The 14,675-nt window shown below is 49.1% G+C and overlaps 1 protein-coding gene across 2 annotated transcripts in view; it reads left to right on the plus strand.

The window, feature by feature from the left end:
* The first annotated feature begins 2,821 nt into the window (after positions 1 to 2,821).
* Positions 2,822 to 14,675, plus strand: part of CDA (cytidine deaminase) — a 41,122-nt gene continuing 29,268 nt past the window's right edge. For both annotated transcript variants that reach the window (XM_035308003.3, XM_002750384.6), the window contains exon 1: positions 2,822 to 3,052. In XM_035308003.3, coding sequence (XP_035163894.1) covers positions 2,899 to 3,052 — 154 coding nt within the window. In that variant the 5' untranslated portion in view covers positions 2,822 to 2,898. The remainder of the gene's footprint in view (positions 3,053 to 14,675) is intronic.

A 14,675-nucleotide genomic window follows, 5' to 3' on the forward strand; every position in this document is an offset into this window, starting at 1 on the left:
TTCTTAATTTTACGTAAAGTGAAAATAAAAGCATGTTTAGAACGTCTTGTTCATATTACTGATCTGTAACTTAGCTCTAAGCAAGTTTCCAAGCCCACTTTCTCCCTCCAACCAGAAGGCCACCCAAGTCCCTTACATTAGGAATTCTAGGCCGGATGCAGTGGCTCATGTCTATTATTCCAAGACTTTGCGAGGCTGAAGGAGGCAGATCACATGAGGCCAGGAGTTCGAGACCAGCCTGATCAACACAGAGAAATGCCATCTCTACTAAAAATACAAAAATTTACCAGGGCATGGTGGCACATGCCTGTAATCCCAGCTACTTAAGAGACTGAGGCATAAGAATTGCTTGAACCCAGGAGGCAAAAGTTGCAGTGAGCAAGATTGTGCCACTGCACTCCAGCCTGGGCAACAGAGCAAGATCCTGTCTCAAAAAAGAAAACGGAATTCTAGAGCCACCACTGGCACCCATGCTCTGTACAGCCGGGCTTGGAATGAGCGCTGTCCCCACATATGACCACGTGCATGTAAAGAGCTTTGAAGGTACCAAAGGCCATAATTAGCTCAGGAGGTCATCTAGGTTCTCCTAGCACTGTGGAGTCAAGGAGTCCTGAAGTCCAGTCCCAGGCCTGGACAGGGTTGGGTGGGGCAGACTGAGACAGGGCAGAGGACAGGAACAGGACAACTTATGGAGGTCTCTGGCAGGCCTGGCAGGGCACTACAACTCTTTTCCCAGTTGCAATGACACTTGGCCCCAAAAGCTTTAGAATTATCCCCACATTGAGTGGGCACACCGTGTCCTGAGACATCCTTGGCTTTCTGCGATCCAGGAAACTGCTCTAGATGCCAAAGGTACAGATACAGGAGCAAAGTGCATGAGTGGAGCGGCCCTCAGCCCCAGCGGGAGGGAATAGGCTGCCTCTCTGAGGGCTGGAGCAGGGGGAAGGAAGGGGACCTGAGGGGAGGAGAGGTGAGGAGGAAATGAGTGAACTTTATCCAACTCTTCAGTGGCCCAGTTGGATGTCTGTGGTGTCCACACACGGCTGACAGCTCCAAGTCTGGGGCCAGAGATGCCAGCATGCAGGACACAAGATGCTGCCTCATTTTCTTCTCCTTTCCCCTGCCTTTCCCCCTTTGCCTTCCCCATTCCCCATCCAAATCCTCCTGCTGGTCAGGGGTGTGGAAACAGTTTGGTATCTCTGGCCACTCTAGCTGCAGTTCTGCCCTCTGCGATCTTGGCCGAGTCACTTAATGACAATAGCCCAGTTCGTGTGGAGTCCCAAAGGGTGTTCACATCGTGACGTTACCAGACCCTCCAACCATAGCCATTGCACACACATTATCTCATTCAATCCTCATGACAACTCTGGAAGTGAAATAATATTAGTGCACTCATTTCACAGATGAGGACACTGAGGCTTAGGGAGATTGTGTGTGACCCTCCCAACGTCATATGGCTAATAAACGGCAGGACTGCAATTCAAACCATGGTTTACTAAATGCCAAAGCTGGAGCTCTTCTACAATCTCAGGATCTAGAGCAGGGATTATTACTATCCCTGCTGTTGACATGAGGAAACTGGCTCAGGGAGGTCAAGTGACCTGCCAAAGCTTATACACATGCAAAGTGGCAGAACCAGGATGCAAACATATTTCTTTCTTTCTTTCTTTTTTGAGACCAAGTTTCGCCTTGTTGCCCAGGCTGGAGTACAATGGCACAATCTCGACTCACCGCAACCTCTACCTCCCAGGTTCAAGCAATTCTCCTGCCTCAGCCTCCCAAGTAGCTGGGATTACAAGTATGCATCACGATGCCCTGCGAATTTTGTATTTTAAGTAGAGATGGGATTTCACCACATTGGTCAGGCTGGTCTCGAACTCCCAACCTCAGGTGATCTGTCCACCTCGGCCTCCCAAAATGCTTGGATTACAGGCATGCGCCACCATGCCTGGCCAACAAACACATTTCTTTTACCGCCACCATCAATGTCTATTTGGCCAACAAAACAATGAGGGGCCCGAGTAAATGATCTCAACGGCCCCTCCACCCTCCAGCTGAGATACATTTTTGTTTTTTGTTTTTGAGACAGGTCTGGCATTCACCCGGACTGGAGTGCAGTGGTACAATCTGAGCTCACTGCAGCCTTTGCCTCCTTGGTTCAAGTCATCCTCCCACCTCAGCCTCCCAAGTAACTGGGACTACAGGTTTGTGCCACCATGCCCAGCTAATTTTTATATCTTTTGTAGAGACAGGGTTTCACCATGTTGCTGAGGTTGTTCTCAAGCTCCTGGGCTCAAGCAGTCCTCCTGCGTCAACCTGCCAAAGTGTTGGGATTACAGGTGTGAGCCACTGCACCCAGCAGCTGAGGTACTTTTTAGTTCTGGGCTGGGGTAAAGAGAAGTTGGATAGAAAATGGGTGAAAATAAAAAAGGTCTCAGTCTTACTGCAGCTTGTTCATGCCTCCTGCCTCAGGATGCCACAGTGGCTGCCCCAGCCCTGCCCTTTCAGCCTCATTCCTTTCCTCAGCAAAGGAGAGAAAAAGTGATTTAACAAACTGAGGGCTCTCAGCCCTTGGAGTTTGGACCTCTGAGCTCTCACACTGACCTATCCAGTAGCTTCCTCCCTGAGAAATGTGTGTTCATTGCTACCTTCTACAGTGTCCCTAGGGGAGAGTGTGAAGCACACACAGGCATCATCTGACACACCACACCTGCTGAGTCCAAACCATGGGAGGCTCCTCTCCTAGACCCTGCATCCTGAAAGCCGGGCACCTGACAGCCTGCCAGCTGGCTGCAGGGACACACCCAGGGGGAGGAGCTGTAGTCGTGTCTGGGGCACCAGCCCAGGCTGGCCAGAGCTCCTATTTCCACTGCTCTACCACCTGCCCAGGGTACCAACATGGCCCAGAAGCGTCCCGCCTGCACCCTGAAGCCCAAGTGTGTCCAGCGGCTGCTGGTTTGCTCCCAAGAGGCCAAGAAGTCAGCCTACTGTCCCTACAGTCACTTTCCCGTGGGGGCCGCCCTGCTCACCCAGGACGGGAGGATCTTCCAAGGTAAAGGCGGGCACCCCAGGGTCCCCAGCCCAGCAGCCTGGGTGGGGGGTCAGAGGAGGATATGCAGGACAGGGTGCAGGTGCACAGGCAGTGGCAGGAGTGCAGCTCTGTCCCTTCTTCCCCCAGCCTCCACGGGACCACTCCACCCTGCAAACCACTCCAGACCACACTCAAATGTGGCTTAAATCCAGGGGCTCTCAATGTTTGCTGGACTGGGATGAGGAAGGAAGTCAGAAGGAGGCAGGAAGGGGAGGCCATAAATCAAGAACATCAACAGTCCTGGGGTGCTGGCGGGGAGAGGGTTAATGCTTTCCCAGCCTGGGAAATGCCTGGCACCTTCCCGAGGCTTCCACCACACTACCTCCACACATCCCACCCCCTGACCTAGGAACATGCTCATTTTTAAATGAAAACTACCGAGGCCAGAGAGGTGACATGACTTGACCAAGGTCACACAGGGCGCTGGTGGTGAAGCCCTGGACTGGAGTTTCCCCAAAGCCCTGCTCTATCCTTCCACCCGCTGTGCTCAGTGCTGGCCAGGGTGGTGATGTGTTTGTCGGGGTGGTCCTTGTGGAATCTTGGAGGAGAGAAGCCAGACGAGCAGTGCTCTGCAGGGCCTGGGCAGGTAGGGAAGCTGAGCCCACCTGAGTCTGCTCTAATCTGTTCCTAAACTCTTTTCTTTGGTTCATCGCTTGTGTAGAAAAGTTCATGTGAACTTGTTTTAAACTCGCTTTTGCTAAGATTGGGGCGGGGCGGGGGGGCGGGGGACAGGGTGTGGAGGTGCCCCTTGTCTGTTGGGTGTGACTTGCCTGGGTCTTAAATGTCTTTGAGCAGGAGAAGCAGCCTTGATTGAGTGCTAACAGCCTGGGAAAGGAAGGTGACTAATGCTATCCACTTAACCCTTGCAACCCTGAAAGGCAGAAAAGGAAACTGAGGTTCAGAAAGGTTCAGTGCTCTAAATCACAGAGCTGGTGCTGGGACCCAGAGTTCCCGACACCCAAAGCCGTTGCTCTGTGAAGAGTGAAGGATCTCTGAGTACCATGTTGAAATCCAGACCCGTTTTGGTGGCTGAGATGAATATTAAACATTAACCACCAGCACAAACAACAAACATTAATTAACCACCACTGCAAACACTGTTGCATTTACAGAATCTTGAATGTGGAATCTGCCCTTGATTCTTTCAAACACCTTCACATCCTTTCTAGAGGGCACAGAAAGAGCCCTCCTACAATCCCCCAGCACCCACACTGACCCCTCCCGCAGTGCTTATCACATGGTGTCATTGCCGTCCACTTACGTATCTGCCTCTCCCTTGGGACTTTGTGCTGTAGAGGGCAGGAGCTGTGTCTTGAATCTTTGTACCATTGACTTTCTCCTGCTGTGATCTAGCACCTGCCTGGCCTAGAACAGGCACTGGATAACTGCTGAGTTATTGATTGGATGAATGAATGAGATGAATACGTTTGGAGAAGGAGAAGGAAGAGGGATGGCGGGGCCGGTGGTGGTGATGGGGCTCAGCATGCTGGACCACAGCATTTCCTGGCCTGTAGGGCCAGCGTGGCTGCCTTCCACCCATGCTTTCCAGCACTGGGACTGGTGTTCTGCCTGGACCAGCGGGAGATCAGACAGCCTCATCATGCCTCCACAGCCAGGGGACCTCCATGCCAGAATGCTCTGGTCCTTTCTTGTCTTAAAACCCACAATATGTTCTCATTGTTCAACACCCACTTATGAGTGAGAACATGCGGTGTTTGGTTTGCTGTTCTTGTGACAGTTTGCTGAGAATGATGGTTTCCAGCTTCATCCATGTCCCTGCAAAGGACATGAACTCATCCTTTTTTATGGCTGCATAGTATTCCATGTTCTATATGTGCCACATTTTCTTTATCAGAAATACCTAATGTAGATGACAGGGGGCTGGATGCAGCAAACCACCATGGCACGTTAGTATTCTTATGTAATAAACCTGCACGATCTGCACATGTACCCCAGAACTTAAAGTATAATAAAAATAAAATAAAACAAATAAGAATAAATAGAAGGTAAGATAAAGGAGGATAAAACTAATAACAAGGAAAAAAAAACCCACAATAAAGGAGGCACACTTTCACTCACCAGTGACACCTGGGAGCTCCTTCCAGCAAAGTTGACGCCTTTGTCACCCTCATAGTGATCATTCAATAGGTATTTGCTGAACATCGACTCTGTGCCAGGTAAGGTGCCAGGCGCTGGGGATATCACAGTGAGCAGGGATGACACAGTCTCTGTCCCCATGGTGGGTCCCTCATCTTGCACAGGTGAGGAGTAAAGGTACAAACCGCATCCAATGGCTGTGGACAGAATGAATGGAGGAGGTGAGCAGGACTGTGGCCCATTTGCATTGCAGGGAAGGACCTGGTGTCACCAGAGAAAGGGCTGTGTAGTGGGGATTTCGGGAGTGGAGGCTTCAGAGGCAGAGGTTCATGGATTGGAAAGCTGGTGTTTACTAGCTGTGTGACCCTGGTAGAAAGGACCTTTCACCTTTCTGAGTGTCAGCTCACACATTATTTATTTGTTTGTTTGTTTATTTTGAGATGGAGTCTCACTCTGTCACTCAGGCTGGAGTGCAGTGGCATGATCTTGGCTCACTGCAACCTCTGTCTCCCGGGTTCAAGCGATTCTCCTGCCTCAGACTCCCGAGTAGCTGGGATTACAGGTGCCCGCTACATACCCAGCTAATTTTTGTGTTTTTAGTAGAGACGGGGTTTCATCACATTGGCTGATCTGGTCTGGTACTCCGAGGTGATCCACCCGCCTCAGCCTCACAAAGTGCTGGGATTACAGGTGTGAGCCACTGTGCCCAGCCAGCTCACACAATTTAAGCCAGGGATCATAGCACCTACCTTTCAGGGTTACTGTGAACAGAACCAGATTCAACTGGTATGCCTGGCATGGCACTGCAGGCAGCATCTGCTCTGATTGATCGGTGCCTGTGCTGAATATGTTGAATTTCACCCCTGGTTGTGAGGCTTTAAATGAGCAAATGCCTATAAAATGTTCAGTGCATTTTCTGCCTCGTAATGAGAATGTCACAAATGGTAGCTGCTTCTGCTACCTTTATTAATGCTATCATTATTCTTATTATCCGGAAGCAGATTGTGGAGGGCTTTTGGAGGCCAGAGACACTAAGATTTGAAGAGGCAGGAAGTAGGGAGCCAAGAAATGTTATTAAGAAGAAGAGTAACGTAAAAGTGGTGTGTGATGACAATTAGTGTGGCAGGTGCTCCGGAAGGGCGGGGGCAGAGGAACAGTGTCGGGCAACAGTATCTGCTCTGCCCACTGACCTGTCCGCATTGTCAGCCCATTTCCTGGCCTATCATTGGTACTGGTAAGGTTTGTTGAACACATGAATGAAATGCTTGGACTAGGACTGTGGCAGGTAGACTGAAGAGGAAGGAATGATCTGGGAGATACTGTGTGGGACAATGGATCGGGCCTGGCATGGGCAGTATTAGAAATAAAGGAAAAGGCTGGGTGCAGTGACTCATGCCAATAATCCCAATGCTTTGGGAGGCCAGGGCTGGAGGATTACTTGAGTCCAGGAGTTCGAGACCAGCCTGGACAACATGGCAAGACACCATGTCTACCAAAACTACAAAAATGAGCTGGGTGTGGTGGTGTGCACCTGTGGTCCCAGATACGTGGGAAGCTGAGGTGGGGGGATCACTTGAGCCCCAGGGGTTTGAGGCTGCAGTGAGCTATAATCACACCACTGTACATCAGGTGGACGACCGAATGAGACCCTATCTCGAAAAGTAACAAATAAACGAAGAAATTAAGGAAAGGCATATGGCTTTAGGGTTTCCAGCCAGGTGGCCCAGGGGAATGATAACGCACTGACCGAGGTGAGATGCTGAAGGCATGGCTGGACCGTGCCGGGGATGTGCTGGGCAGGGGCCAGCAGCAGTATTCAAAGCTCCAATGGAGTAAGCTCACTAAGGGCCTTGTATAGACGACCTCTTGTAATATCACAGCCACCTCATGATGGGAGACGATGACGTTCACATGCATTATCAGAGCACTTCCTATGGTCAACGTCAGAAAACAACCAGAACCAGAACCAGACCAGCAAGGGTAGAGCTTGCCTCAGAGAAGCTGGACCCGGGAATGCAACCATCGCCATGCCCTTCTTTGTCCTTCTAGGTGCTGGCCTCTTTCTCTTGTCCTGCAGGTCGACTTTTTCTGGGCATCAGGGAACATGAGTGCAAGCAGTCTTTGCTCTCCATTCTTGTTTGCTTTAGAGGCGGGGCCTCTCTCTGCCTCCCAGACTGGAGCACTGTGGCACAAGCCTAGCTCACTGCAGTCTCAAACTCCTGAGTTCAAGCGATACTCCTGTCTTAGCCTCCCAAGTAGCTGGGACTACAATTGTGTACCACCATGCCCAGCTAAGTTTTTTTAATGTAGAGATGAAGTCTTGCACGTTGCACAGGTTGGTCTCGAACTCCTAGCCTCGAATGATCCTCCCACCTTGGCCTCCCAAAGCACTGGGATTACAGGCCTGAGCCACTACACCTGGCCTGTTTATCATCCTTACAGCCTCAAAATCAGAGAGGACAGGACTCTTCCCTACCAACTCTACATGGAAAAATTCCAAATAAGAAGTCCAATTGGTCCATCTCCAATTACAGACACATCCACAGGCCAATCACTGTTGTCATGTAGTGTGATTGGCCAGCTAACTCAAACTATCCCCTCCGTGGGGAGTGGGTGGGTCTGTTGCCACAAGAAGGGGTGGGGAGAGCTGAGCAGACCAAACTAATAGCCAAAATTCGCTCACATTTTATCAAAGCTTGGGGATACCTGAGGCTCAGTTTTGTCTGATTCTAAACATCCTGCTCTTTCTGCCACCCCTTGCTGCAGGGTGGGGATGGGGAAGGGACAGAGAGACCTGTGCTGAGAAGGAAGAGGGACACATGCAAGGTGTTTATGAGAATCCCTGGATCTGTCTACCGAAGTAGGAAGGGAGGCCAGGTGCAGAATAGGAGGTGGATGCAGTAAGTTGGGGCTTGGAGCAGGGGGCGCCTGGACTCCCAGAGGAAGCCTGGTGTGGCATCATGTGGTGAAGCAGAGCTGATGAGGAGGCAGAAACGGCACAGCTGGGTTTGGACACTGTGAGTTTACAGCTTATGGCAGGACAGGTCTGCCCAGGGCTGTGACTTTCTCCAGCTAAACACAAGACCAGTCCCAGTGAAGGCTTCCCCACTCCCCCGAAGCAGCTGGCATCATACCCAATTCAAAAGCAGGCCCGGCTGCAAAGACAGCCTTGCTGTCACGACTTCATCATCATCATCATTTTCTCTCTGTTACTCCCGACCCTGGCCAGGACCTTGTGCCTCTCACAGATGGGCCACTCAGGATGGTAATTAACAACTACAGTAATTAGGTTCTCAAGATGCAACTCCGGCTGGTGACATTCGTGACTGCTTGTGGGGAGAGCCGAGGGAGAGGTACAGAAAGAGGAGCTCACTGGTGAGGAAAGAGCTGCTAAGGGAAGGGGAAGTGAGGACACAAAGTGGAGAGTGAGATGGCACTAAAGGAGAATTGAGAAAGCAAAGAAAATAGGCCAGGCCCCGTGGCTCACACCTGTAATCCCAGCACTTTGGGAGGCTGAGGCGGGTGGATCACCTGAGGTCAGGAGTTCAAGACCAGCCTGGCCAACATGGTGAAACCCTGTCTCTACTAAAAGTACAAAAAATTAGCCGGGCTTGGTGGCAGGCACCTCTAATTCCAACTGCTTAGGAGGCTGAGGCAGGAGAATTGCTTGAACCCAGGAGACAGATGTTGCAGTGAGCTAAGATTGTGCCATTGCACCCCAGCATGGGTAACAAGAGTGAAACTCTGTCTCAAAAAAAAAAAAAAGGTGGCTCATTACAAAGGCTAGCTTTACCACAGTCCCTTGACTCTATAGCTGAGTTCAAATATAATTCATACCTGAAATGAAGCATTTGCAGTGGGAGGAAGTTAGGAACATGGAGAGAGTGTCGTATTTCTTCCAGTATATGGACAGGACATTCCTTGTATGATTCTCAAATGCGGTGCTAGACCTGTAGCCTCAGCAACTCCTGGGAACTTGCTAAAATTTCAAATGTAGAGCTACAACCCAGCCCAGACCTATTGCATCAGAAACTCTAGGAGAGAGGCTGAGAAGTGTGTTTTAAGATGCCCTCAACTCAGGAGGCTAAGGCAGGAGGATTGCTTGAGTCCAGGAGTTCAAATTCCAGCTGGGCAACATAACAAGATTCTGCTCTAAAACATATATAAATAAATAAATTTTAAAAGAGAAGCCCTCCAAAACATTCTGATGCCTGTTTGCTTAAGTGTGAGAAATACTGATTTAATCTTGTTAAGATCCCTCAGAAAAGAGAGTGGGTGCAGTGCTCTCTGGCGTCACTCTTTTCTCTGAGTAGCCTGGGCCCAAATTGCCTCGTTGTGAGCTGCTTTCCTTGTTGATGTCTTTTTTTTTTGAGACAGGGTCTCACTCTGTTGCCCAGGCTGGAGTGCAGTGGCACAGTCTTAGCTGACAGCAGCTTTGACCTCCTCAGCTCAAGCAATCCTCCCACCTTAGCCTCCCAAGTAGCTGGGACCACAGGCATGTACCACCATGCCTAGCTAATTTTTAAAATATTTTGTAGAGATAGGGTTTTTGACATATTGCCCAGGATAGTATCAAACTCATGGAATCAGCCTCCAGAAGTACTGAGATTACAGGCATAAGCTACCACACCCAGTCTTGCTGATATCTTCATCACATCTGACCCCAGCCCTGCCTTAAGCACCAAACCACCTCAAAATATGGCCTTCTTTCCTGCAAGGCTCTAGAGAATAAGAAGAGCCCATTGCATTGCATCTCACAGGCCAGGATGCATGCTTTGGCCTCCTGCCACTAGCCTCCACTTTCACCTTCTGTAAAATGATGTTAGAATAGTATCGACCTCACCCAACACTTAAAGGGAACAACTGACATTATGCGGTTAAAGTGCTCCACAGAGCACCTGGCAGATGAGGGCCCAGTAAAAGAAAGCAACTAGTATGCTGGGCTTGATGGCTCACGCCTGTTATCTCAGCCCTTAGGGAGGCCAAGGCGGGTGGATCATGAATGGACAGAATCCACCTCTGTCAGGAGTTCGAGACCAGCCTGGGTCAAAATGGTGAAACCTCATCTTTTTTTTTTTTTTTTAGATGGAGTCTCGTTCTGTCACCTAGGCTGGAGTGCAATGGTGTGATCTCAGCTCACTGCATCCTCCACCTCCTGGGTTCAAGCAATTCTTCTGCCTCAGCCTCCTGAGTAGCTGGGATTACAGGCACATGCCACCTCACCTGGCTAAGTTTTGTATTTTTAGTAGAGATGGGGTTTCACCATATTGGTCAGCCTGGTCTCAAACTCCTGACCTCGTGATCTGCCCACCTCGGTCTCCCAAAGTGCTGGGATTACAGGAGTGAGCCACCATGCCTGGTGTGAAACCCTGTCTCTACTAAAAATACAAAAATTAGCTAGGTGTGGTGGCACCCACCTGTAGTCCCAGCTACTCAGGAGACTGAGGCAGAAGAATTGTTTGAACCCGGGAGGTAGAGGTTGCAGTGAACTAAGATCGTACCACTGCACTCCAGCCTGGGCAACAGAGCAAGACTCCATTTCCAAAAAAAAAAGCAGTTAGTAATACTGGCACTAGTGTTATTTGGTCCAATCTTATCATTCTGGATTTCTAACTCAGCACCATCCCAGGCTCTCTCATGTGTGTTTTGAAGTAAGCAAAGGCAATAGCAGAAACAGAATTGATTTGTCTGGTCAGATGACAGCCTATTTTCTGGGCTTAGAGAAGCAAAACAAAATCACCCAGCATTTTAGGACACGGTATGTGGGCAAAGGTCTCCTTCCTTCATGTTAGTTGCCTTTTTTTTTCTTTAGCAAGAAAATTCAAAGAAATGACTTGAATTTGTTAGAGGCTCCAATGCAGTTACTCCTCTGCATCTTAGACATCTAGCACTGAAGTGGAAAACTCCACTCTTTCAATAATGGTTAGCCATCTCAGTCAGCTCAGCTGATGCTATGGTTTAAATGTTTGCCCCTGCAAAATGCATAAGCCTACTTTGAAGGGCTTCTCTTTTCAAATGTATGTGTTTATATATATTTTTAGAGACAGGGTCTCACTATGTTTAACTGCCAATGCAACAGTGTTGGTAGGTGGGACTAACAGGTGTTTGGGTCACGAGGGCTCTGCCCTCATGAATGGATCCATGCCGGTATAAAAAGGGCTTTCAGAGTGGATTCTCACTCTTTCATTCTCCTGCCATATGAGGAATAGTGTTTCTCCCTCCCGAGGATGCAATGTTCAAGGCACCATCTTGGAAGCAGAGACTGGGCCCTCACTAGACACCAACCTGCCAGCAACTTGACCTTGGACTTCCAAGCCTTCAGAACTATGACAAATAAATTTCTGTTCTTTACAAATGACAAAACGGACTAAAACAGGCTGCTATGACAAAATATTGTAGACCAATGCTTTAAACAGCAGACAGTTATTTCTCACAGTTCTGGAGGCTGGGAAGTCCAAGATTCATGTCTTGGTGAGGACCCTCTTCCTGACTTGGTCATCTTCTCACTCTGCCCTCACATGATAGAGAGAGAGAGTTCAAGAGTCTCTTCCTAGCCATGCGTGGTGGCTCATGCCTGTAATCCCAGCACTTTGGGAGGCTGAGGTAGGCGGATCACAAGGTTAGGAGTTCGAGACCAGTCTGGCCAACATGGTGAAACCCTGTCTCTACCAAAAATGTAAAAACTCTGCTGGGTGTGGTGGCATGCACCTATAATCCCAGCTACTCGGGAGGCTGAGGCAGAAGAATTGCTTGAACTCGGGAGGCAGAGGTTGCAGTGCGCAGAGACAGCACACTACACTCTAGCCTGGGTGACAGAGCAAGACTCTATCTTAAAAAAAGTCTCTTCCTCTTCTTATAATAGCACTAATCCCATTATGGGGGCTGCCCCTTCACGACCTCATCTAAACCTGGTTCTCTTCCAAATGCCCCACCTCCTAATAGTATCACTTTGAGGGTTAGGGCTTTAACAGCAAAATATTAGGGAGACACAAACATTCAGTCCAGAGGAGAAACTGAGAGCCCCCTGGCTTCACTGTTTCAGGCCCAGGACATACCATGACACATGACATAGACAAAGTTTCTGCCCTCGGGAAGTCTGTAATATGATGGGAGGAATTAGACGACAAAGACATTTATTTCAGGAGAGTGTTAAGTGCTATGAAGAAAATGAAAGCAGGAGAAATGGAGAGGGTTGGAGGCAGTGGGGGAGGAAGCCATTTTAGATGGGTAATTGAAGAAAGTGTCTCTGAGGAGGTGACATTTGAGCAGAGGCCTGAGTAGGGTGAACATGTGCACAAAAGGGAAAGAGTTCCAGGCAATAGGAACAGCCAGTGCAAAGGCCCTGTGGCAGGAGCATACTTGGCGCCCTGGGGGAGCAGCTGAAGGATAACAGGCCTGGAGAATAAAAGGAGAAGAGGGCCAAGAGGTAGCACCAGATCATATATGACCTTGACACCAGATCATGTATGACCTTATAGTCCTAGAAAGGATTTCAAAGAGCCTGGAGGACAGAGACAGGAACACTGTCACACCTTGTCTAGAAGGTGCAGAGGGTCACATAGCCCAACCACCACCAAAGCCTTGATTTGTATGCAATTAACAACACAGCAACTAACAGCTGCTGAGCATCGTCGATGCACCAGGCTTTGTGTTAGGTGCTTTACACGGGTGATCTCCATTCATTCTCACAGAAGGACTGTGAGGGAGACTGTGTCATTAGCATTTTACAAATGAAGCCGCTGAACCTTAACGCTCAGAGTCAGTAGGGCAAAGAGTCCCAGGGCAGAATGAAACCTAATGAAAGCTCTCTCTCCAGGGCACTGTTTGAGGAGTGGGGTGTGTGAGTTTGCCCTCTGCCACAACAATCTTTCTCATTAACTGGCCTGAAATGTTTTACACACAATAAAGGAAGATTTCTCTCTATAAGGCCTTTCTGAACTTCCAGCGCAGACACATGTGACTGAGACTGGGTCTTCTGCAAGTGTGGAAATGTGTTTTAACAGCCCGTCAGCAAAACCCAACGTCTGCATGCATCATGTTTGATGGGAAAAGTGTCAGACCTTAGTCAGGGGTGGGGCAGGGAAGCTGGAAGGGCAGGGCTGAGAGGGTGGCTAGACTGGGAGTGAGGCTGGCAGGACCGGAATCCGGGAGAGAGGCAGAAACCAAGTGTAGGGGTGTCAGTGAAGGTGGGAGCAGGTGAGAATGGTGTTGAAAGACAGTCATTTTCAGGGGCTGGGTGCCATGGCTCACACCTGTAATCCCAGCATTTTTGGAGACCAAGGTGGGTAGATCACTTTAGGCCAGGAGTTCAAAACCAGCCTGGCCAACATGGTGAAACCCCATCTTCACTAAAAATTTAAAAATTAGCCAGACATGGTGATGCACGTCTGTAACTCCAGCTACTAGGGAGGCTGAGAATCACTTGAACCTAGGAGGCAGAGATTACAGTGAGCTGAGATTGTGCCACTATGCTCCAGCCTGGGTGACAGAGCAAGACTCTGTCTCAAAAAAAAAAGAAAAGAGCCTGTAATCCCAGCACTCTGGGAGGCCAAGGTGGGTGGATCATGAGATCAAGAGATCGAGACTACCCTGGCCAACATGGCAAAACCTCATCTCTTCTAAAAATATAAAAAATTAGTTGAGCATGGTGATGCATGCCTGTAATCCCAGCTACTCAGGAGGCTGAGGCAGGAGAATCACTTGAACCTGGGAGGCAGAGGTTGCAGTGAGCCCAGATCACACCACTGCACTCCAGCCTGGGTGACAGAGCAAGACTCTGTCTCAAGAAGAAAAGAAAAAGAAAGTCATTACAGGGGAGGATCAGGAACCTGGCTGGGGAGATAGGGTGGGGAGAAAGAGGCATTCATTCATTTATTCATTCAACTTTCATTGACTCAGCAGAGAGACTGAGCAATAAGGGGCCAGTTATCTCAGCTATAATAACTAACATTTAAATATGAACAAAAGCTCTCAGGGTTTCAACTTCCTGATTGTTCCCTATCCCATATCCCAACTGTATTAACTGATCTCTGTACAGTTGCAAATGATAAAAATACACATGAAGTATTTTGGACAAAAGGAGGTTGTATTGGTTCCTATAACTGAACTGTGGGAAGAGCTGGAGTGTAGCCAGATCTCAGGGGCAACTGGCACTGGCCAGACTCTTCTTTCCATCTCTCATCTCTCATCCATCCTTCTGAATGTTCATTTCAGCCTCTCTCATTGGTCTCTTTCATAATGAATAGAAACATGGCAGCCCACACTCAGTGTCTTAGAGAGAAACTGAAGTTCCCACACAGAGATGAACTCTGATTGGCCAGTTTGAGTCAGGTGCTGATCTTTAAGCCCATAGCAAGGTCATAGGAGACAAGATGGCAGCTCCCATTTGAACTTCTTGTTGAGAAATAAGGTAAGGGTCATTCCTCGGGGAAAAAAAGTAAGAGGTGCTAAGTTGTCAAAACAGTAGATGCTCACTATAGTCTAGCCT

This window comes from Callithrix jacchus, chromosome 7 (genome assembly GCF_049354715.1).
Source record: "Callithrix jacchus isolate 240 chromosome 7, calJac240_pri, whole genome shotgun sequence".
NCBI lineage: Eukaryota > Metazoa > Chordata > Mammalia > Primates > Cebidae > Callithrix > Callithrix jacchus.